The sequence below is a fragment of the Trifolium pratense genome, linkage group LG6, assembly GCF_020283565.1.
Source record: "Trifolium pratense cultivar HEN17-A07 linkage group LG6, ARS_RC_1.1, whole genome shotgun sequence".
Taxonomy (NCBI): Eukaryota; Viridiplantae; Streptophyta; class Magnoliopsida; order Fabales; family Fabaceae; genus Trifolium; species Trifolium pratense.
This window is the reverse complement of record NC_060064.1, coordinates 5,967,502-5,991,294: the sequence shown is the minus strand read 5'-3', so window position 1 is coordinate 5,991,294 and position 23,793 is coordinate 5,967,502. Positions and strand designations below refer to the sequence as shown.

General features: G+C 30.7%; 2 protein-coding genes and 1 long non-coding RNA gene across 6 annotated transcripts; all 3 read right to left on the bottom strand.

Moving 5' to 3' along the window:
- Nucleotides 1-4,091: 4,091 nt before the first annotated feature.
- LOC123890369 (probable small nuclear ribonucleoprotein G) lies at nucleotides 4,092-6,113 on the bottom strand. Of its 4 annotated transcripts, none has more exons than XM_045939965.1 (4): nucleotides 6,011-6,113; nucleotides 5,880-5,902; nucleotides 4,514-4,635; nucleotides 4,092-4,396 (listed from the first exon to the last, which is right to left on the bottom strand). In XM_045939965.1, the coding sequence occupies exons 1-4, from the start codon at nucleotides 6,043-6,045 to the stop codon at nucleotides 4,334-4,336; spliced, it is 243 nt and encodes an 80-aa protein (XP_045795921.1). In that variant the 5' UTR covers nucleotides 6,046-6,113; the 3' UTR covers nucleotides 4,092-4,333. The 4 variants fall into 4 exon arrangements, with proteins under 4 accessions (XP_045795921.1, XP_045795922.1, XP_045795923.1 ...); XM_045939966.1 differs by having other exon boundaries at nucleotides 5,880-5,886; nucleotides 6,011-6,091; XM_045939967.1 differs by lacking the exon at nucleotides 5,880-5,902 and having other exon boundaries at nucleotides 6,011-6,056.
- Nucleotides 6,114-12,484: 6,371 nt separating this feature from the next.
- Nucleotides 12,485-15,265, bottom strand: LOC123890368. Its single transcript, XR_006802824.1, has 3 exons — nucleotides 15,195-15,265; nucleotides 13,798-13,919; nucleotides 12,485-12,833 (listed from the first exon to the last, which is right to left on the bottom strand). It is a non-coding gene; the product is annotated as an uncharacterized LOC123890368 (long non-coding RNA).
- Nucleotides 15,266-20,332: 5,067 nt separating this feature from the next.
- On the bottom strand, nucleotides 20,333-23,503 carry LOC123890367. Its single transcript, XM_045939964.1, has 3 exons — nucleotides 22,569-23,503; nucleotides 22,061-22,217; nucleotides 20,333-20,962 (listed from the first exon to the last, which is right to left on the bottom strand). Exons 1-3 carry the CDS (start codon nucleotides 23,340-23,342, stop codon nucleotides 20,508-20,510), a joined length of 1,386 nt encoding a protein of 461 aa, XP_045795920.1. The 5' UTR covers nucleotides 23,343-23,503; the 3' UTR covers nucleotides 20,333-20,507.
- Between the last annotated feature and the right edge of the window lie 290 nt (nucleotides 23,504-23,793).

Sequence of the window (23,793 nt, the reverse complement as noted above, 5' to 3'; positions counted from 1 at the left end):
AAAATTAAAATAATATTTGATTGATATTACTATATTATTTTTTTAAATTATTTTGATTTTTGTGTGTACCTAAATTAAATACCTAAATACTTGTGCCTAGGTAACACTTCCTTCCATTTTTGTACTTGAGACTAATAATAGAGTGACATTTTATTAATTTGTGTCTATATCACAATAGACTAATCCATGTCCAAAACCCAAGTGGATGATCATGACATTTGACAAGGAGATCTTCGAGGTGTACACTAACCATTCGTTGTTAGCTCAATATTATCCCTTAATAACTTTCTCTTTTTCACTTTAATCTTAAAAATTGGATGTTGACACTTTGAGAGTTTTTTTTACTAAATAAAATGTATTCATTCAAATTGATAAGAGTACATCGATCAATACAAATTCAAAATCGCTAAAAACAAAAATGATGAATCTGTAAACAAACTCACAGTATCCGTGTTAATAGCATAAAACGGCATATTGCATAAGCCTACATATTTGACTATATTTAAGTTTCTGGAATATCCATGCATCCGGATCTGTAGTGTTGATGGCATCAAAGTCATTGATTGAATATGCACTGAATCAACCTTAATCCTTCAACCTGAAACAAATGAACATCATACCAAAACGGGATGACAATACTCCGCACTAAGACGAGATACTCCGCACTAAGACCGGAATATCAAAACAAAGGATGATGAAATCAAAAAAACAAAGAAAAGAAATACTAAATATATATGGAAATCACACTAATTTAATAAAAATAGAAAGAAAAATAATTTGGAGAGGTGATTTTAGGTCTAAATTGACCCTAAATCACCTATCTCTAGTAGATAAGAAAAAGAGAAAAATGGTAACGGTTAAGATTAGAGGAAGAGAATGAGGAGAAATGATAATAAACAATTATTTCTCGGTGATAATAAATAAGTTTTAGTTGTTGTCTTTGTTTTTCTAACAAAAAAAAAATATAATTATTGAGTTTAAATAAAACACAAAATTCATGCATACAAATTGTTAATAAATTGTCGGTTTTACGGTCAAAAAATAAAAAAAATAAATTGTCGGTTTTTTAATTATTTTTTATCTGCTTAATTTATTATAGCACATATTTATTTATAGTCAGTTCAATGGTAACTTCGTTATTTAGAACTTATTTTGCGATTGGTATTTTTTTTATTTCTTTCTAGAATTGTGTATAGTTTGAGAATGATTATAATTTATCAATAGGTCGGTAATGAAATATATTATTATTATTTGAGACTCAATTTGATAAATAGCTTAGAGAATTTTGGTTTATGAATAAAAATTGAACGCATTGAGTTGAAAATTGATAAATTATTCAATAATAAAAGAATTAAACTCGAACTATGTGTAAGTTAACTTTTTTATTTCATAAACTAACTTAATATATAATTAGTTTTTTATATATATCAAATAAAATTGTTAAAATTAATCTACCACCACCTTTCGTATGCGCTATTTTATACGCTTACTACCTTCTCATATAACTAAACTACCCTATCAAGTGGTTAAAGTAGCAATATGCAAACCTAGTAAATGTGGTTCTATTAAGATAGAAAGCATCATCACGGTAAATCTCCAATTAGCAACGATGTTATAATTAGGATTAGGATAATGTAATCCAACTTCTTTAGAGAGAAAATAATTAAGACAAACATTACCTACCTACCTACCTAAACATACAATGAGGTGGTGATATGCACACCCACCTTGGTCCACATGCCCCCCATCATATTACATTACATGAGTTAAATCAGCTGAAAACTGTTGGAACTATGAACTATGAATGTAAAAATGAACAAAAGTGGTAAGATAAGAATGAGAGAAGGGGTAATTTTATTGAATGATCAATTGGTATTCTTTACAATAGTGTAGTGTGATTTTTATACACAAAATCAATGAGTTAGCATTAACCAACTATGGTTACTTATTAGCATAGTAGTTAACTCAACTAACTAACCTACACTTAACTAATTCTGTTTTACTTGTAAAGCAAGTAACAGCTTTTGCAACAACCAAACTAACTAACTTTGAATTATTCTCAACAAAAACTCGATAATGTTGTCTCCACTTGTCCCTTAACTTCGTTTTCATTGTTTGAGTTAGGACCATATGTTAGCAAAAGGAAAAAATGAGAAAAATGTGTAGTTTATGGTACATGCCTTATAAGGGCCTTTTCAACCTCATAAAAAGAGAATTATTGTAGCATAAATTTTCTTTTACTAGTATGTACTAAAATAAATCAAATTTAATTTTTGGTGGGAATAATTTTTTATCATTCTATAATGTTTACATACATGTGGCAATTTAGATAAGGTAATACCTAACTAATCTCCTTATTACAAGAATAATGTTTGGAATATTTTGGCATAGAATAGGACAAGAAGCAGTTTGCTTAATGAAGTTGCTTGAGAAAAGCAGCATGCAGCTGTCCATTACAAACTGTATTTTCTGATTAGTTTTGGAGATATAATAATTCTAACCAAACACATGCTACCATTTAAACCTCACAAGAAAGTACATTGAGTGTGATTTGAGAGTGGAAAGGGGTTGGAAGGAAAGCACATTTCTCAAGTAACAACTATAGAAAAATAAAGGAAAAATTGCAATGAACTAAGAAAAAAAATAAGCCTGATATTATAGGTGTCTCCAAATAAGCAATGTTGGAAAAAATAAAAAGAAGCTTATAGGAGTTTGAGTCAAAGAACTTTTGCCTAGACATTTATCTTTCTGAACGGTTGTAGACAGATCTTCTAAGATTTTCTAGAGTCATCGATCCTAATATGATTTTTGGACTTGCTTAAATGTTCTTATAAAATGTGTTTATAAGATTATCTGTATTAAATCTAGTGATTCAGGGTGACCCTGTCCAATAAAAAATTGGATCGTGACTCGGTCCGGAACACATGTCAAACATAAAAATCATAATTTTGCCTATAATAATTCTAACCAAACACATGCTACCATTTAATCCTTACCAGAAAGTACATTGATTGTGATCTAAGAGAGGAAAAGGGCATGAAGAAAAGAAATTGCTCAAATAACAACTATCAAAAAAAACAAAGGAAAAATTGGAATGAGCTACAATGTTGGTCCCCTCAAAGAACTTATTCATAAACTCTTTTTCCTCAACGGATATGTCATGGTAAAGCAAAGTTACAACATGGCTCTATGTACTATGCTACTACTTTACATAGTCTTTACATGAGCTTCTTTACTGGCTAGAACTTTAATGAAGAAAAACCGATGTGAATATTACAAAAATATTCTTATTTTTTCACGTTCAAATTTAAAATGTATGGTGCAAACATGGTTTGTTGTAGGTAGCTTCATAAATTATGGATTCCATAAAAACATGGCTCAACAACTCCTTTTATGTGATTTTGAACTACTTTATGGTTCTATTATTGATTACTATAGTAACTACATGAAAGCCATGTACGGTCCTATTACTAATCTTAGCCACCAGCATTAGGTCAAATAAACAGCTGAAATTTTGATTAGCCGTTTTTGAATAATTTTATTATTATTGGTTTGATTTGTTCTGCTATTTATCACAATATATATGTTTTTCTTTTAGCTTTTCATAGGTTCCTTCCCCTAGAGATAATCACATTTGAGATACTGTGGAACACAAAATATAGACAACAAAGTAATTTCTTCCATTAAACTCAACTATGCTGGTTTTATAAGTTATACTTTGTATTCTGATCTTGTTTGTAATCAATTCTATAAGTTACATACTAGTATTTTTTTTTCTTCATTTAATTAAATTTGCTGGCTTAGTATCCCGTGAAAGTGGTTCAGTTAGTATTAACATTGCATGCAGGAACCAAAAGGTTCGAGCGTAATACTTCCACTTATTATTTTAGAAAGGAACCAAAGATTCCAAACACACGACAAACATAATAACAATCTAAAAGTATCTGCAACGATGGCTCAAAGAGCACTTGCAAAAGTATTTAATATTTATGTTTAATATTGATGAGCCACATTATCATTGTTGCTTTGCAGGACAAAATATTTTGACCAGGTATGATTTCTACCTGGTAAAAAATACATAAGCAAAATGATACCTAAAAAATAAAAGTATATATAAGCAAAATAACATCATTATAGTTAAGCCACTACCATCCACTACAACCCTAGAGGTACCCAGCACTCACAAATCAACCAGAAAATAACCTCAGATTTGTCACTAAGATGGCCATATTAATATCAACAATTATATTTTACTCCCAGCATCTATGCGGTTTCTGTTGAAACCTTGAAACTTAATTATAAATGTTTACCAAAAAAAATAAAAAATCAGGATTCAGGAGGTCCTATTCACTGGTTCAAGTGCCTCTACTGTGACCACACTATTTCCTCTGATTACCTGCAAAAAGTGAGTGAAAATTAACAATACAAAAACCATGCTCAAACTCTCTTAGATGCTATACATACCTTAACCACTAATATCAGGTTGATAATAATGCATAATATGAAGACTTACCACCATCCCTATGTCATTTTTCTCATTGCCATTGACCTCCACAGTATTGTCAACAACCAAATTCATAAACTGGTCGAAGCCACGAAGAGTACCAACAATCATACGATTGGCATTCAGCTTGACTGCAAGGAAACACCAGGTGTTTCAATAAGCAGATTGTAAGACTTGTTTTCATCAATAAAACACCATTATCCATACACACATGTAAATGTGAACATGTTGGATAAACAACAGACACTAGTGACATTTACAAGTACAAAACTAACATGTAGATAAATAAACAAGAACATAACATAAATCAAATAGAAAAAAAAGATCCAATGCGTCCCTAATGAGTAACGTATTAGATTTATATGAATAGTTGACACGATCGCTAACAAGTATACTCCCATAATTCGTCAACATTAAATTCCTTAACTCTCATCTCATCTTCGTCACTAGAAACCAGTGAACCCGCAGCAATAGTAAAAATATAGTGAAAATCCAAAGTTGTAGCTTAAGATGGATACTTTTTCAATTCTACAAACACACAAACTACAAAAACCTACAAGGCAAAATGGATTAAGAGCCTGTTTGGATTGACTTATTTGAGCTTATCTACTGGCATAAATTTTGTGAGACTATTTAGGAGAGCTTATAAAAACAGCTTGTGACAATTTTCATAAGTTTTTTTCAGCTTATTTTCATAAGTTCTCCAATGTAGCTTTTATGAAAACAGTACACAGTTGCGCAGTGTATATAAAAATTAAAAGCAATTTATCTTTATTTTAACTTCTGCTATAAAAATAGTTTATGGAAGCTTATACATACTCCCTCCATCCTTAATTATAAGCAAAAGTCAACTTTTCATATTCATTAAAAAACTAATGTATCTGGCCTATATTATAGATCAGATACATCCATTATTGAATGAATCTCAAAAGTAGAATTTTGGTTATAAATCAGGATAGAGGGAGTAAGTGTTTATCGTGATAAGTGTTTGTGCTAATGTGCTATAAGCTGTAAATAAGTTGTTCATCCAAACCGACCTTAATAAGAATAACCCACACAAGAAGTGCAAAGATTAGGCAAAATGTATTACATTACATAGTCTCTATAGAACGCAAGCAAGCCTCTAAGGAAGATACACCAATATTGCATTACTATTATCTGTATACATTATCAAACAACTGTCAAACATCGAAAATTTGAACTTGTGCAATAGAAAATCACTCCTCCCAATTGTCCACAATCACATATTAACTTCAATAAGCATTATAGCAACCAAACGACTTTTCAAATTTTCTACAATTTATACCACTTTATCCCATTATGCCTACATTTATGTAAAGAAAAAAGCACTATAAAAAAAAAAAAAAAAACTTACTTTGAAGCTGTTTATCCATGTACATGCCGAACCCCCAAAATTGAAAGAAAAATGCATGTTAGTAGCGATCAAGTGTAGCAGAAATTTAAAAGTATCGAAAATTGAAGTGAAAAAGTGAGAGCAATGCTTACTTCTTCAAATCTGGTGGTTGGCCTGACCTGCTCATGGTGAAGAGAGGAAGAGATGAGAGAACAAGAGCAGAGTAAAGAAGATAATTTCGAGGGTGTAAAGTGTAAAAAATTTCTTGTTGGAAGATGGGAAAATTGAGCCCAATTAATTGTTTTAAGGCCTAAGAAAACATAAGCCCATTATTAAGACCGAATTATACCCCGCAATTGTTGATCATACCCTTTCTTACAGTTGATTTAGATTATTTCAATTTCTCATTTGGACCTACTTAGCTCGACAATATGATAGACACATGAGTACATGACAATCTGGTTAGAGTTTATTTTCAAACCGGTGTGCATCAAAATTAGCTAACATGCATATCCCAACCATTAGCGGAGCCAAGGACCGGTAAGCCTGGGCAGTTTGCTCAGACACCGGTCAATTTTTTTTGTATTTTTAGGAGTTGGTTTAGGACAAAACTGAAATAATTTTTATTCAAAACTAAGATTTTTAGGGGTTACTTTAATGCAAAATTGAGATTTTTTGTTGGACTATTTATATATTATGTCACGTGAAATTTTGTCCATACTCTATAATTTTTTTGTCACCGCCACTAATCCCAACCAACTAGATATTGCACCCCACGCAACTCTAGTAAACGGGCAATTGAAGAAAAGATGAGAGTCGAGTCCTCAATATTCATAAAGTAAAAAAACACAAGGTAAATCATGTGGATTAGACAAAATACTCTGAATAGAACAATGTTGATAACTAGCAACATTTAAAATGATGCATTTTCATGTTGATAACCGCTTTGGGAGACTTTTATTACTTCAATGGCATAATTTGTGGGATTGGCTTTCACTTCCCTTGTCAACTGATCCATATTTAGGGCACTATTTTCCCTTTGGCTACTAAAAGATTTGTCCAAAAACGAGGGGGAAAAGATTGCATTCCTCTTTACACATCATGGTGTTCATGATTGAGTTTGGTGGAAACATTATCTTATGCTAAATATAGTTGAGGGTCAAACATTATGTAATTTTGACTTCATGCTACTGAGAATAATCATTATATTCACTTATCTTTAGAAGACCAACAAATAAAATTAGCTTAAAAGAGTTGTTGGAACTAATTTATTTAGATTTTATTTAAAGTTATTCCATAACTTTAGTATTTTCATTTTCTAAAAAATAATTCAAATCTAGGTTGTCTTTATAAAATTATAGATAAGTTATGTACAACCAATTAAAATCAGTCACATATCTATGAACACACGTCTAGTTTTTTCGGTTGGTGCGGTTTACAACATATCATTTCAGTACCAAACAATTTTAAACATCCGAAGAAAAAAAAACCCGAAGTTCCAAAATAACATTACAGTACCAATAAAAGTTGTTTATCCAAAATAATATTATAGTACCTTATAATGTTAAGAAGAAAAAAAAAAACTTGAAGTTCCAAAATAACATCACAGTATCGATAAAAGTTTTTTATCTAGAATAACCTTACAACACCAAAATAACATTACACTTATGATAAAAAAAAAAGAACAACATGAAGTTCCAATGCAATACATCATTATGACTTCAAAATATAACACATTGCGGTTTAGTTCGGTTTGGTTCGGTTTTATGAAATGAAAACCGCCAACAAAACCAAACCGTGCAGTTAAGTAAAAAAACCATCCTAGTTCATCCAAACCAAATCCGATTTTTGGTTTGGATTGATTTGACTTGCGGTTTTGAATACGATCACCCCTAGTATTGCGCATGTGCAAAGTGAAGAATATATATATATATATATATATATATATATATATATATATATATATATATATAAGAATCTTTTGGAGTGATATGCTGTTCTTGTTTTGTTCATCCTAGGACAAAATTACCTCCATAAAAATTTCATCCTAATATGACTTTGACATTTTATTAATTCCACACATCTTCTTTAATTTTCAATGGAATTGATGGAGTTCTATACTTCGATGTATATCACACAATTTTTAAATTCCCACTATTCCATTTATTTATTTTAAAGCCAAAGGCCGGATTCAACACATTGGAGAATTGCAATTTAGAATAAACCATTTGATTAGTTGTTGAAGGGTCATTAAAATGTGGTTCTCCTTACAGTGTGAGATTATAGGTGAAGAACGCGCATCATAGAACTAGTCAATAGTCATAGGAATATATAATTAATTTGTACTAATTTTAATTTTAATACTAATAAAGTATACGTAGTAATTAGTAGTAGTATTAAAATTTATTACGCGCAATTGACTTGAGACTGGTTAATACGCATGTTATATTAACTATTAAGTATACGTAGTGTGAATTAGACGTGTATAATTAGATGTCATTATCAGCAATATCAAATTTTTCAGCCTTAATCAACCAATTAGTTTGTTCCCATTTCATTGGTACATATAACTTCCAGTCAACAAATATGACGTTGAAATGAAACTCACACCAACTAAATTATTATGCTAATATATACTTTAAAATGTGTGTTGGCATGCCACATGTTACGGATGTTGATTTCTATATAATAACTATAACATATGGACCAACTTTTATGTCAAAAAAAAACATATGGACCAACTTTAATTTCTTCTTCTCTTTCAAGATATATGAGATTTTTTATCAGCAAAATGATAAAGTACTCTATAAGTACTCAAACTTAAGCCTGCAACTTTAATTTCTTCTTCTCTTTGAAAATATATGAGATTTTTTATCAGCAAAATGATAAAGTACTCTATAAGTACTCAAACTTAAGCCTGCTTATAATCTCGAAAGGGCAACACTTCCGAAATTAGGTGTATTTTTATATCTTACACATATCATTATCGGAAACATTCGTGTATGAGAATTTAAATAAGTGTCTCAAAAAAAACTTCTTGTTCAATACAACTCGTAATATTTTTTGGAATTATTTTCATACACAATTGTAAGTGTTGAAAGACTATCGTATTTTATTTTATATATTTTTTTGTAATGAAACAAATTTATAAAATTTAGATGCATATATATATATATATATATATATATATATATATATATATATATATATATATATATATATAGGCAGCTTCTATTATGCTGATCAAGTGGTGCACGGAGCACCACTTATCAATAACCCTATAACGAATACGAATTTTACAAAATCCACCGTTGGATAGAAAGTTTATATCATATAGATCATCCATATAAATTTAAAAAAAAAATTGAAAATCATTTGATGTGTTATTAAGACATAACAAAATTAACAGTAATTAATAAAAATTCATAAACCGTTAATCTTGATGAGTCTCAATAACATATCAAAATGATTTTCAATTTTTTTAAAAATTTATATGGATGATCTATACGATATAAACTTTATATCAAACAGTGGATTTTATAAAATTCGTATTCGTTATACAGTTATCGACAACTGGTGCACCGTGCACCACTTGTCTAACTCTTTCATTTTAGCCAAAGCCATATATATATATATATATATATATATATATATATATATATATATATATATATATAATTTTCAATTAGGTCTTTCATTTTATAAATAAATATATACTAATTTGTATAAGTGTTAGGTCTTATATTTTTCACATCAGATATAAATGTATACTGATATGTACAAGTGTTGTGTATTTCGATTCGAGTTGTAAAAAAAAGATATTATTGTTTCATTGTATACTTTAAAAATTAATTAATTAATTAATTAATTAATTAATACTCCAGTCATCCATTCAAAACCAAGAAAGTGACTTAAATCTTTTTTATGCAATATTCCTCATCATGTGATGTTATCGTTAGCCAAAGATAATACTATATAGTCCTTATTACTTCACCCTGCACAATAGCCAAATACCCAATTCCTCCACATAGCACTCTTCCCATATTTATAATTCTATTCTATATCCTTATCATCCTAAATATTGAAGTTCCTTAATTTGGAGTTCAGTTCACTACAAGAATTTCCTTAATTACCGGCCAAAGTTAACAAGATGCTAGGGAAAAATATTATATCGATCAAGAAACTAACGAAGAAGGTGAAGACTATAGTTAGAGTTGACCAAGATCATGCTCATTGTGGTTTATTGAAAGAATATGAGCAAGAAAAAAAATACCAAAACAACAAAACTTTTGGGTCCAAGAAAAGTGGTGTTTTTGCACTATATGTTGGGGAGGAAAGACAAAGATACGAGGTTCCAACTAGCTACCTTTCTCATCCGCTATTCAAGATGTTATTGGAGAAAGCTTACAATGAATTTGGGTTTGAACAGAGGAATGGTTTGGTAGTTCCATGTAGTGTTTTGGCATTTCAAGAAGTGGTTAATGCTATAGAATGTAACAATTGTAAGTTTGATATGGGAAATATTTTTGATGAGTTGATTTGAAGTAAGTGCATATATCACACACTCGATAGTCTTTCATTTTTTGGGGGGTCCGATAGTTTTTTTATTTATTAACCCTCTGGAGTCAGATAAAGGGGCTGGTTCCGGTAATTCAGAGTTTAGATGCGAGGTAAGTAAGGTCTGACCAAGAGTTGTTTTCATTAAGAATCGAACTTGAGTTCTCCCAAACGATTCGTTCTAAGAGACTTCATTAATCACTTGAACCCAATTTCTTAGTTAGGGTTACAATAGTTTTCAGTGTACCTATCATACACAGAGCTTGTAGTTATATATCTCCCAAATACAAATATACAATAGAGTTAGCTTTCACTTGGTGGTTTCAATTATAATTGATCTGGCCTTGTATTAGACTAGTGATTGTAATTATGAAGTTTCAAATTAAAATTGTGTTTATCAATAATGATTAGTGGTTGTTGTTGTGTATGTTAAATAAGTTATATATCTGGACAAATTAGAAGGAATATGCAGTCATGTTCTGTTCTGGTAAGTTACATGAATAGTTTTTCTTTTTAATAAAAAAAACACACACCATAATTATGTACTTTAGCATCTCATAGCTAGCTCTAATGCTCTATAGTATGTATGCTGCCTAGGTACGGCTACTAGTACGCGGTACAACATTTTTAGAAAATTTAAGGTACGGGTACGTTAATATAAAATATTAGAAAAATTATTTTTAAGTGAAGTATTATCATCATGCTTTGAATTTTTTTTTTTATTTTGGTCCACCGTCTCAACTATTTTCATAAAAAATAAGAGATAATTGAAATATAATAAAAAATTATAATATTTTAAGAGATTTTTCAACGGTCAATATGTTTTTCCGTATTCATCATCATAAATCAATCAAATAAAAATGGGTATGGAATTGGTGCGTACCATACGAGTACCATGAAGTATCTGATACTGGTACATACCCGGTACGGGTACCGGGTATGAGTACCCATGCTACATAGTTCCCCACAAACTTTAGCCCTTTGAATTAGTTATATGACTAATTTTTACTCAGATGTTTATGAGACTAACTTGTGTGTTATTGAGACGCAGTAGTTGTTTTTAAATCATAGAAGAGTGAAACTAAGCAATGGTTATTTTCTCTTATTAGTTATCTTCAACTTTGAAAAGTTCAATAATGATGTATTAAGGGTGGGTATGAAAATAAAAGTAATATATAAATTGATGGAAGTATAACCAGTTAACCACATAACTCTAAATGACAAAATAATGTCAAAAAAAAAAAAAAAAAAAAAACTCTAATTAAAAATGCACCAAAAAAAATAAAAACATAATTAAATGTGAAAGTGTACACATGCATACATATCCTCAAACAATATTCTTCATAAGTTTTTCCACCTTCAATGAGAATAGCTTTCAACTTGTTAATGAGCTCTTGCATTTTTTTTTTGGACAAACGATGAGCTCTTGCATTTGTTAGCCATAGATGGTCCCAAATCATGAAGTCGTGAACCGAAGCACACCCCATATAATCCTCTACTCCAACCTCTCATTGCATCTCGCCGCTGTCATCAAACACCGTGTTATCGAACACCGACAGGAACGGATCTAAATGAGACAACCATTGGCTGCAGCCCCTCCCTCCTCTCATGATATACACTAATACACAAACAAACAATGATTTTATGTGAGGCCATATTTTAATTTATTTTCTTGCAAAAGTCATTATAGCATATTTCACATATGATATTGTAAATTTTTAATAGCCGTAGAAAATACTAAATATTTTCTTCCAACAATAGCACACTACATATATGACATTGATGTGTTTAACCACACTTTTATCATCATGCTTCAACAATTTACTATTTTTGTGCAGCACTTTCACAATAGAGAGAATTGAAATCAAAATATTTTATGCTATTTTTCCACTGTTTGCACGTTTTTGTCGTATCTGCCACCTAAAATCAACCAAATAAAAATGGACACAAATCGGTAAGTACTTAACAAGTACAGTACGCATACCATGTACTGGTAAGTACCTAGTATTTTAGGAGTACCTATGCTTCAAACTGAGAACTTTGCCACTTCGGCATAAGCAAATCAAAAAGGCAAGGCAAACTTTATCGAAAAATTGATAAGGGTAAAAGAAATGAAATATAAGATTATTACACGTTTCTATTTGACATTGTACAGAAGAAACAAACATGGATCTCTGAAATGTGAACCAGTTCTCAAGAACTTTTGTAAGTTAGTTCTAAACAAAGGTTCATGCTCCAGAATCCAAATTTCATTTGACACCTAAGACTTTATTAACTAAAGAGAGCATGTCTTGCAAAACAGCATAAAGGGCTCATAATCAATGTGACATCAAAATACAAACCACTGTGATATCTTTTCTACTACTTGGTTGCAGGTTGATCTCCAAACTTCCTATCCTCTGGTTTAGTGAATGGGTCCTGGAAATTACAATAAAATAAGTAAAATACAATCAATCAGTGATATTTATCGCTTAAAAAAACAGACCGAATATTAGTAGGTAGGAGCATTGTAATCAATGGGGAATGGCACATTACTGCAGGCAGACAAATATCCGCCATATCAACATGGCAATGTGGTCTATGTCGGAAACATGGTGAACATAATAGGTGTTGCAGCCTATGGCAGATGGAATAAAGTGTTGCATGCTATAAAGGCAGAAATTTGACAACACTGGGTAGGATAGTAGAAGAGGCATAACTCAAAACCTCAAAACATTAACATAAACCAGTCAAGTAATTATAACAAATGACTTTTACTTGGAAATTGGTTTCCAAGAGTTTTTCAGTCTTGGTTTGTCCATCTAAGCAACCTCGCCTAGCAGAATAATTGCAAAATAGACAGTCCTAGCATTGCATTGGACCTTACTAAGCTAGTCAACACTTTCAGAAAAAAAATGAGACAATCAAACATGGTTCTCTCGTACAACAATCTATGTTAATACTTCAGCTAGGACATTAGTCAACTTCGTGCAAACACGTAATTATTAATGAATAAAAAACAGACTTCAAACATAATTATGGAGAAATTTCTAACGTTAGGGAGCAATCAAACAAATGAAAATTTTCCACCAACCCGGCAAAAAGTAATCAAGACCCAAAACTTCAGTTTCATTCAAAAATCAAAAGGAATCAAATTAACATAATTAATGGCAGATATTTTTTAATTCTATAATTAAGGGAAGATAACATAAAGAAAACTAAGCTTTAAAAAACTAAAGAAAACTACGTAAATAACTCAAACAAATCTCCAAATCCAACCCACCATTTTAAATTCAACAAATCTAAAATGGGGTGAAAGGGGAGAGAGAGAGAGAGAGAGAGAGAGAGAGAGAGAGAGAGAGAGAGAGAGAGAGAGAGAGAGAGAGAAGAGAGAGAGAGTTACATTCTTGACTAATATGAAGTTGGCGACGGCGACGGTGGCCACTACACCAGCGATGATGGACGTCGGACCTGTAAGGAGACTCCACTTCCGATAGATCATCTTTCTTCTTTCTCTGATTCGCTCTTTTTCCCAAATGAAATGAAATTGAATGAGATGAACAAGTCTTCTATTTTATTGCTCTAACCCAATAAGTACATTTTTTTTTTTAGAATATAGTTTTTGCCTAATTTGGTTTGGTATTTCAATATAACTAATCAAGCAGATTGTAAGACTTGTTTTCATCGATAAACACCATTATCCATACATACGTTTAAATGTAAACATGTAGGATAAACAACAGACACTAGTAACATTTACAAGTACTAAACAAACATGTAGATAAATAAATAAGAGCGTAACAAAAATCAAATAGAAAAGAAGACCCAATGCATCCCTAATGAGTAGCGGATAAGATTTATATGAATAGTTGACACGGTCACTAACAAGTGTACTCCCATAATTCGTAAAAATCAAATTCCTTAAAAATATAGTGAAAATCCAAAGTTGTAGTTTAAGATGGATATTTTTGCAATTCTACAAAATACTCTGCACACAAACTACAAAAGCCTACTTTTCTTAAAGGCAAAATGGATTAAGGTCCTGTTTAGATTGACTTATTTGAGCATATCTACTAACATAAACTTTGTGAGACTATTTAGGAGAGCTTATAAAAACAACTTGTGACAATTTTCATAAGTTCTCCAATATAGCTTTTATGAAAACAGTTTGTAGCATATATAACAACAATTTATCTTTATTTTATCTTTTGTTATAAAAATAGCTTATGGAAGCTTATACATAAGCGTTTATCATGATAAACGCCTGTACTATGAGCTGCAAATAAGTTGTTCATCAAAACAAACCCTAATAAGAATAATCCACACACAAGAAGTGCAAGGATTAGGCAAAATGTATTACATTACATAGTCTCTATAGAACACAAGCAAAAGCCTATAAGCAAGATACAACAATGTTGCATTACTATTATACAATATTAAACAACCGTCAATGGTGGGAAATTTGCAATAATTAAAGAATTTGAGCAATATAAAACCACTCCTCCCAATTTGACCGACAAAAAATTGAATTAATCAATAAAATTTTCACATAAAATCTTGGCTCGAGTGATTATTAAGAATTAAGATAATAAAATCAAACAAACGATTCAATTTAGAAGAATTCCCATCACATCACATGACATGAAACAAAAAACAGGTGAAAAACAATGGTGGCAGATAAAATACATATAAAATCGATGTCTAAGAATCCATATAAAATTGAAAGTTGATTGATCCAAAAAGAACGATTGAACAATAATCGGAAGCTTAATTAGGAGGAGAGGAGAAAGTAGATGATACCTAGAATCGGTGCTGTGTGCTTTGTACTTCTCTGCGATGAAATGGAAACTTCGTTTGTGGCTATGTGACTTTTTTACCAAAAGGTGTAAAATGGTAATATGACATATCTTTTAATCGGTTTGATCATATTCTTTAGGGATCAAATGTCTTTAAGGGACCTATTCAGACATTTTTTTCTTTAACTTATTCAGACATTTTTTTCTTTTAGGACCGATGTAAAACCAAAAATCTTTTTAAGGGACCATTTTACTAATTAAGCTTTTTTACATTATATTACCAAACAAGTGTAGTTTTTTAAAAAAATTACCAAAATGGTTCGATGCAATATACGACTTACACACCACTTTTTTTTTCTATTTTTCAGCTTATAAGCAAAGTCGTGGATGACAGCCACGACTTTGAGTTTTTTCAATTTTTTAATAAAAATCGTCACTGCCATTAACGACTTTCAAATTTTTTATTTATAATGACAACGACGACTTACACCATTTTGGTAGATATTTAAAAAACTACACCTGTTTGGTAATATAATGTAAAAATTACACCATTTTGGTAAAAACGTCTGGCCATGTGAAGAAATGATTTACCGGATTTGGTTTTACACCATGTTTGGATGTAAAATAAATAGAGAAGACTTTTTTTTTATAAAAATAATCACTTTTAATTGTTTTACATCTGTTTGTTACATATTTTTAAAATAATCAGAAACTAAAAATAATTAGAAAATAGCTAAAAATGAGAAGCTAGTAAGAGTAGCTTATAAAATAGGGTCATGCTAAACAGTGCTCCCGGGGCACTTGTTAAGCATACCTAAAAAGAAAATAAAAAATAAAATTTATATTGAAAAGACAACTTTTTGTACTTTTGAGGCATTGAATGCACGCATTTCGAGACAGAATTTCTATTTTAACATGCTTAATCAGTGCCCCGGGGGCACTGTTTAGCATTTTCCTATAAAATAATAGATTTTTTTTAGAGAAGAGAGAAAAAAAAATGTTAAAAGAAGAAAGTTATTTGTAATTAAAAAAATCACTTTTATAAGTTGTATCCAAACAAACCAAAGATTATTTTATTTAAAAAAGTGATTTTTATTATAATAAACAAATACAAATTAAATTCAACTTTTCTAAAAATCTCTAAATTATTTTGCAACAGAATCACTATTTTTTTAATCTGTAACGAACGTACCCATAAGAGAGAAAAAAAAAAGCATAGTAAAAATTATAGCCACAATCTTAAAATTATAGCCAGATCATTACCAAACATTGAACAAAACCTCAGCAAAAACACAATCTTTAAATGCATGAAGAGTATATTCCATACTCTAACTAGACACCTTGAATCATAACTCATCATTCAATGCATATTGTTTGCTTGGATAAAAACATAGATGAAATTTTGAGAGAAATTGATTGTATTTTCCAAAATTCTAATGACTTTTTTTTTTGGTGAATACCTTATATGTTTTATAATTAAATAATTTTTTTTTTTAACGGCAAAAGAAATGTTTTATAATTAAATAAATATTTGACTGAATTATTAGTAATTTTCTCGTTATATGTATGGTCTATTTTATGTTGCTCATATATAGTTTTATACTTAATAATTTTTTTAATTAAACACTTCAAATGTTTAAATGATACTGTATCACTTACACACACATATAAAAAATCAAATAATATGAAATAAATTAAGAAAATAATTGCATTACTATTTACTCTTTTTTTTTATTAATAATAGAGTACCATCCACTTGTTATTATATATTCTTATTTGGTGTTAGCTGTATGGATATAAAATATATTCGGGAAATCTAACTATCGAATTAAAATACTTGTGTATGAATATGATATAAGGATATATATGCAGAGAAGTTATCCACGAATTCTCACGAATTGAATAAAGTACTATATTAAAAATCAGCAATGCTACCAAATGTTAGCTGATTCAGTGGTGATTGGCGCTGAACTTGGTAAGGAGGACCACGGTTTGATCCCCCGCAACTGCATTTGGGAGGGGACTGAAACCACTTGATTCCAGAACTCGTCCCAAACTCTGGACTACTAGGACCCCCTTCCTCTAGGAATCAGAGGGTGAATGCTAGCTTAAAAAACTAGCTCATGCATTTTTACTTTCTTTTGGTCAGGTTTACCAACAGCTTGTGAAGTTATTGTTATTTTTATTAAAAAACAGTAAAGCGATGAGTAATATTTAGGTCTAGAATTAAGGTTGGTAATGAGTTGAGTTGAGTCGAACTCGTCTGAGCTCAACTCGATTCGATAAGAATTGGTTCAGCTCGAAACTCGGCTCAAGTTTGACACAAACGTTTTTTTAGCTCGAGTTCGGCTCGTTTAAAATTCACGAACAGTTCGTTTCAACTCATTAAATCAAAAAAATATTTCAAAATTTCAAAATTTGTTCTTTAAACTTTTAATCTATTTTTTTTGTTAGATAATGGTTTTATTGGGGCTTTAAGTATTGGGCTATATGTGTTAGTAGTCCATTAGGAATTATTATAAATTATAAATTGTCTTGTAATTCTTATTTGGGTCTTGCTAACGAGTGTCCCCGGGGCACTCTTTAAGCATTCCATTTAAAGGAACTTTTTATTCAAAAAGTTAAACACTACAATTTCCAATGCGTTGACTTTACGCATTCCGATAAAAATTCTATAAAAAGTTTACTATTTAAGGGCTTAAAGAGTGCCCCGGGGGCACTATTTAGCATTTGCCTTCTTATTTTATTAAGCAATGTCATTATGATATTATTGAAACCCTAACCGTCATTTTGTATTTCTCTCTGAACTTTAACATTTTTAAAGAAATATCAAATATTAAATTAAAATAAAATTCATCCCAAGTAGATACTGGATAAACTCGTACAAAATTCAAACTAGCATAAACCACCAAGCTTTAGTTGTTAAACCATTTGCGAGAATGTTCATGAGCCAAACGAGCTAAAAAAAATTTATGTGTAATAATATATTTTTTCACACATGTATGTGTAATTATATTTTCTTTTGACACATGTATGTGTAATTATATGTATATATTTTTTTACTAAATGTATGTGTAATTATATTATATGGATACTAAATTATGTGTAATTATATAAATAAATATTATATAGGAATAGGACTTGAGGTAGCACTACATGTGTTGCCTATTGGAAGCTAAAATCTAAACGCACTGCATAATGAACAAAACACACAATTATGTGATATTCGTGAAATAAATTTGTTTATATAATTTTTTTTTAACAAGCCAAAATGATATATATATATATATATATATATATATATATATATATATATATATATATATATATATAAAATAGTCTTCTCAGTACAAGAACCAAAAGAAACTACACTAAGCAAGACCCAAACAAAGCATAGGACTAGACCACTAACTATGGCAGTTCACAGCTAGAGTACTACTCGTCGCTTTTAACCACTTGTATGAAAAAGTCTTGATCTTGTCCAACATATGATGCACTGTATTTTCTGAGCCTCTAAACAATCTGTGATTTCTTTCGGTCCAAACCACCCACACACAAGCAAGCCAAATGAGCTGCATGAAAGAACGTCGTGCTCGAAGATCACCTGCTGAAACTGTGAATTGGACAAAATGATCGGAAATAATCTGAGCAGTCACCAAAGGAGAACCAATCCAGGAGCTGAATTTGTTTATATAATTACACCTATGTAGGGAAGAGAGGTGAAGGGAGGGAAGGGGAGGTGAAATTTGTAGTTACACATATGTTTGGTTCAAAAGAAGGAAGGGGAGGGGAGGAGAGGTGAAGGATTTTAATTAGATATATGTTTGGTTCAAGAGGGGGTAGGACCGTAGGAGGGATTTTAAAACTAATTTACTTTTTTATCCTTATAATTTTCATGTAGTCCGACAATTTTATAGCTACTCGGTGCAAATTAAACTATATATCCGCAATATTTTCTCAATTTTTATGATTGATCTAACGCAAAAATAATATTTATAAGTTTAAATTATCTATAAATATATTTAAAAGAATTTTTTGATAATTATTAACAAAAAAAACCTTGTACTGATATTAATATTGTACAAAAAAAGTAATATTTATAGGTATAAATATCTTGTACTAATACTAATATTGTACAAAAAAAAAACTCTTGTATTATAACGTAACAAACTTAATTAATGATATTTTAAAAAATATAATAGTGCATATAAATAACTAATATGATACGGGTAGAAAGTAAGTAAAAACGTTGATTTTCTAAAAAAAATAACAATGTTGATTAAAAATATATATAAACTTTACAAATTAACAATGTAATACAAAAAAAAATTAGCACAACTGTTTATGAATATATAAAAAGATATGCGTAACAACAAAAAAAAAGTTTGAAAAAAAATGGATAATTTTGACATTCTAAAATAATTATGAGGACAATTATGTCAAAATAATTAAAATTGTAATGATATTTTTCTCCTTCCCCCTCCTCCAAATCCCCCAATTTGAGGGGAAGCAAAAAATAGGATTCAGATGGATTTTACTCCCCTCCTCTCACCTCTCCTCCTCTCCTAAAATTTGAACCAAACACAATTAATTTAAAATTACTCACGTAACCGGCTTTGTATTCCCCTCTGGAATCAAATTTTATTCATAATTGTGTTATTCTACATCTTTATGATAACCGCTCATCTCTTTTGTATTGTAGCCTTCCACACAACCCTGAACCCACTATATTTTTTTCAAAATCTATCGATACAAACACAATGTTATAGAAAAAAAAAAATATATTAGGTTTCAATTTAGGTTTACCAATCAAAATGTGACATGTGGAAACACTTTGAGGTGTCAACCCTTACTGCTACATTAACTTTTAACCAATTTTTTTTTTAAAGTAACATGATGACTAGAAAATTCACCTCTTGAGGTGAATAAGTGGGAGATCTCAAGTTCGAATCTCAGTCCTGCATTTAAAATGTAATATATTCATACCAATTGACCGTTATGCTCATGTGACTAATCAACTTTTTTACTTTACTTATATATAACTGAAATCATTGCTTATCGAATAAATACCCTAAATTATTATTTTCTAGGAAGAAGTATCTATTGCTTCTATATTTTTTATGAAACCTTCAGAAACTTTCACAAAAACATTGCGTTTTCTCATTATCATAGACTTAACACGACTTATCATTTTCTAAATATATTAATCAGTTCAATAATGATGTAGTAAGGGTGGGTATGAAAAGAAAAGTAAAATATAAATTCATAGTGGGTGGATACTAATAAGCATAACTACACATAACTCTAAATGACAATATTAATCCTCATAAGTTTTTCCACCTTCAATGAGAATAGCTTTCATCTTGTTAATAAGCTCTTGCATTTGTTCCCTAGAGTGCAAAGGAGCTGGATAAACGCAAACACAATCCAGCCTTCCATCTCTTATAGTATCAAAAATAGCCATAGATGGTCCCAAACCATGAACCGAAGCACACCCCATGTAGTCCTCTACTCCAACCTCTCGTTGCATTTCGCCTCCGTCATCAACCACCGTGTCCTCGAACACCGACATTATCGATGTTCTTGATGATGATGTCAAACTAGGATTCTCTATAGCCTTGCACATAAGAAAATTCATGTCAGCCATGTCTGAAAAGTGCTTGTCATTGTTCTTAGAGTTGGCAAATGCTCCATAAGTTCTTTTGGCTAGTTCCCAAAGACTTTCTCCTCCTTTGATCACATGGTTGTTGAGGATGGCAGCGTGATAAAATCCTATACATTGAAACATACTCCCATCAAAAAATTTAAATCATATTATAAAATAGTGTCAAATTCTATACATTTGGTCACCAATATTTAGAGTCATTATTTAATCATACTCACATATTAAAATATACTTAATGTTTAATTATTTCAAAAATACACATTATTTAATTATTTTTTTCTTTTTAATTTTTGATCAAACATGTATGAGTATAACCAATCAATAAGATGATTAAATCAAATGTTACTGACCAAGTAGTATTCCTCATATTTTTAAGGCTAAATTGCGGTTTTGGTCCTCACGTTTTCTAATTGTGCAATTTTAGTCCCCTAGTTTCAAACGAGCGATTTTAGTCCCCTGCGTTTGCCCCATTTTGCATTTCTTGGTCCCTTTGACTATTTTGACCAAAAAAACTGATGACATGGAATTTTGGTGACACATGTCTTAATTTTATTAGACAAACCTACAAAAAAACATTTTTAACAAAAAAAAAATATTATTGTTTTTTAATTTTAGATTAATATTTTAACAAAAAAAAATATCACGTGACCTTCCTTGGATTTTTTAATTTTTTTTTTTAAAAATATTTTAACAATAAAATTAAGACATGTGTCACCAAAATTTCATGTCATCAATTTTTTGGTCAAAATAGTCAAATGGACTAAGAAATACAAAAAGGGGCAAACGTGGGGACTAAAATCACTCGTTTGAAATTAAGGGGAATAAAATCACTCGTTTGAAATTAAGAAACGTTTGAAATTAAGAAACGTGAGGACCAAAACTACAATTTAGCCTATTTTTAATGCAATATTTATGGTTGCATGTCAATTAAAAAAATCAAATTTGGTGGACCAACTTGGCTATATTAATGTTCTGCTTTCTATTACTATAAATGGTATGCTAGTTTCTGTATCATTTCTTCCTTTCACGAATGAGGAATGAACGTTGACGGTCAGTTGTATATTCGTACTACTTCCATATCCATAGTATTGATGGTTCAAGATCACACATTATTACAGTACGTTAATTCCATAAATCAATTATCTTTCTGTTTTTTATAAAAAAGTAAATTAAAATAGTTTAATAAATGCAACCAATAAACATACCAAAATTATGATTTGAGAGAGGTGGATCAAGAGTGGCACGACAATCAGTAAGGGTAATAATCCCATACTTCTTAGAACTATTCTTGTAGCTATGTGCAGCCATTAATCCTGCTGCTGTTATTGCTCCACATAGTTTAATCCTATTCTTCTTACAACCCTGAAATACAAAGTTTCATTTCACACATACAAATATCAAATTAATTACTTCATCAATGAAAATAATAATTCAACAATGTTTGATCAACAAAAAATAATAAATTCTCGATAAGAAAAACAACAAAAATTTAAAAAATTGAACGAAACCTCAAATTAATGAAATCTTTGTGTCATATTGTAGCTCACAATTAGTAACTAAGACATTAAATTCACGTGGTTAATAAATTTTTTAATTTCCGGAATGAATCATTCGGGAGATAGCTTTGATTCTGCGATATTATACGAAACATGCATGCAAACAAGTAAATTAAGAAAACGAAACATAAAATAGAAGGATTAATTAATTAATTACCGCTAAAACCCTCTTGGTATCATTGTGGTTGAGTTGCATTCTAACCACTTGAGAAAACCTAGCATTTTTGGTGTCATTAAATTTCAAATTAGTAAACCTAAAAGAATTAACAGAGTAACTAAGCATATCCAAACCACGTGCCCAAATATGTTTCTTTGCTTTACGACCAGGAACAAGATCCTCAATAGCCAAACAAATTTTCTCATTCAAACCATTTTCTTCTGTTTTCTCATCATCATCATCATCATCATCCTTAATCAACACAAGCAATTCCCTCAAAATCGACACCGCCGTTGTTCTATCACACGCTGCCACATGAAGTCGCAAAACCACCACCGATGTTGAATCAGACATAGCATAAATGCTCACAAACAACATATCAGAATCAGTTTCAGAACGGTTACGATCTTGCCACGTGTTAATGTTCAGTTCGTGTTCTAAGATTTGTTGTAGTGGTGAAATAGAAACGGTGTCGTTTTGGTTTTTTTGGAGAATATCGGAAGTGGCGTTGAGGTTGTGAGATTGGATTTTGATGAAAGGAATAGGAGATGTGATGAATGAGAAAGTAGTGTCTGTTTTGGAATGGTGGAGTTTTGATCTGAGGATAGGATGAGAATTTTGTAATTTGTGGAGTGAGGTTTGAAAACGGGAAATGTCGATGGGTTTTGTGAGGAGGAGTGATAGAACTGCAATGCCAGTGCCACCATGAATAGCTTTGCACCAGCTATATTCTGTTCCACCAACTGTTCGACCTTTTGCTTCATCCATCGACATTGTTAGCTACGTGAAGAAACTTCCAATGATGCAATGTTTATTTATACCAGTACTACTACGTGGTAACAGTGACTCAATGTAATTAATTGTTGGAACAAGTGTGTAACTAGTAGAAGAACTATGGGTGAATTGAAAAAAGCTTCAATTAGTCTCACATTGGTTGTTGGAACACACACATAAGTAGTGTTTATATATTGAAAGGTCACTACTTGTGGGTACGCCCCAAGGGATACCCAGTTTTGTAAACGGGGTAGACCGCACACAATGTCGAATATCACACGCGCGCTGCCGCCGTCCGTCCGGCTTGGTGATATATTATTTTTTAATAACCCGAAGTTAAGAGATAATTATTAATTATTATTTTCACTCTTAGTGTGCATAGAATAAAAACAAAATAATTCTAAGTAACAACTGATTCGCTACAAAAGTGATCACGTTTTGCTTAGCTGGC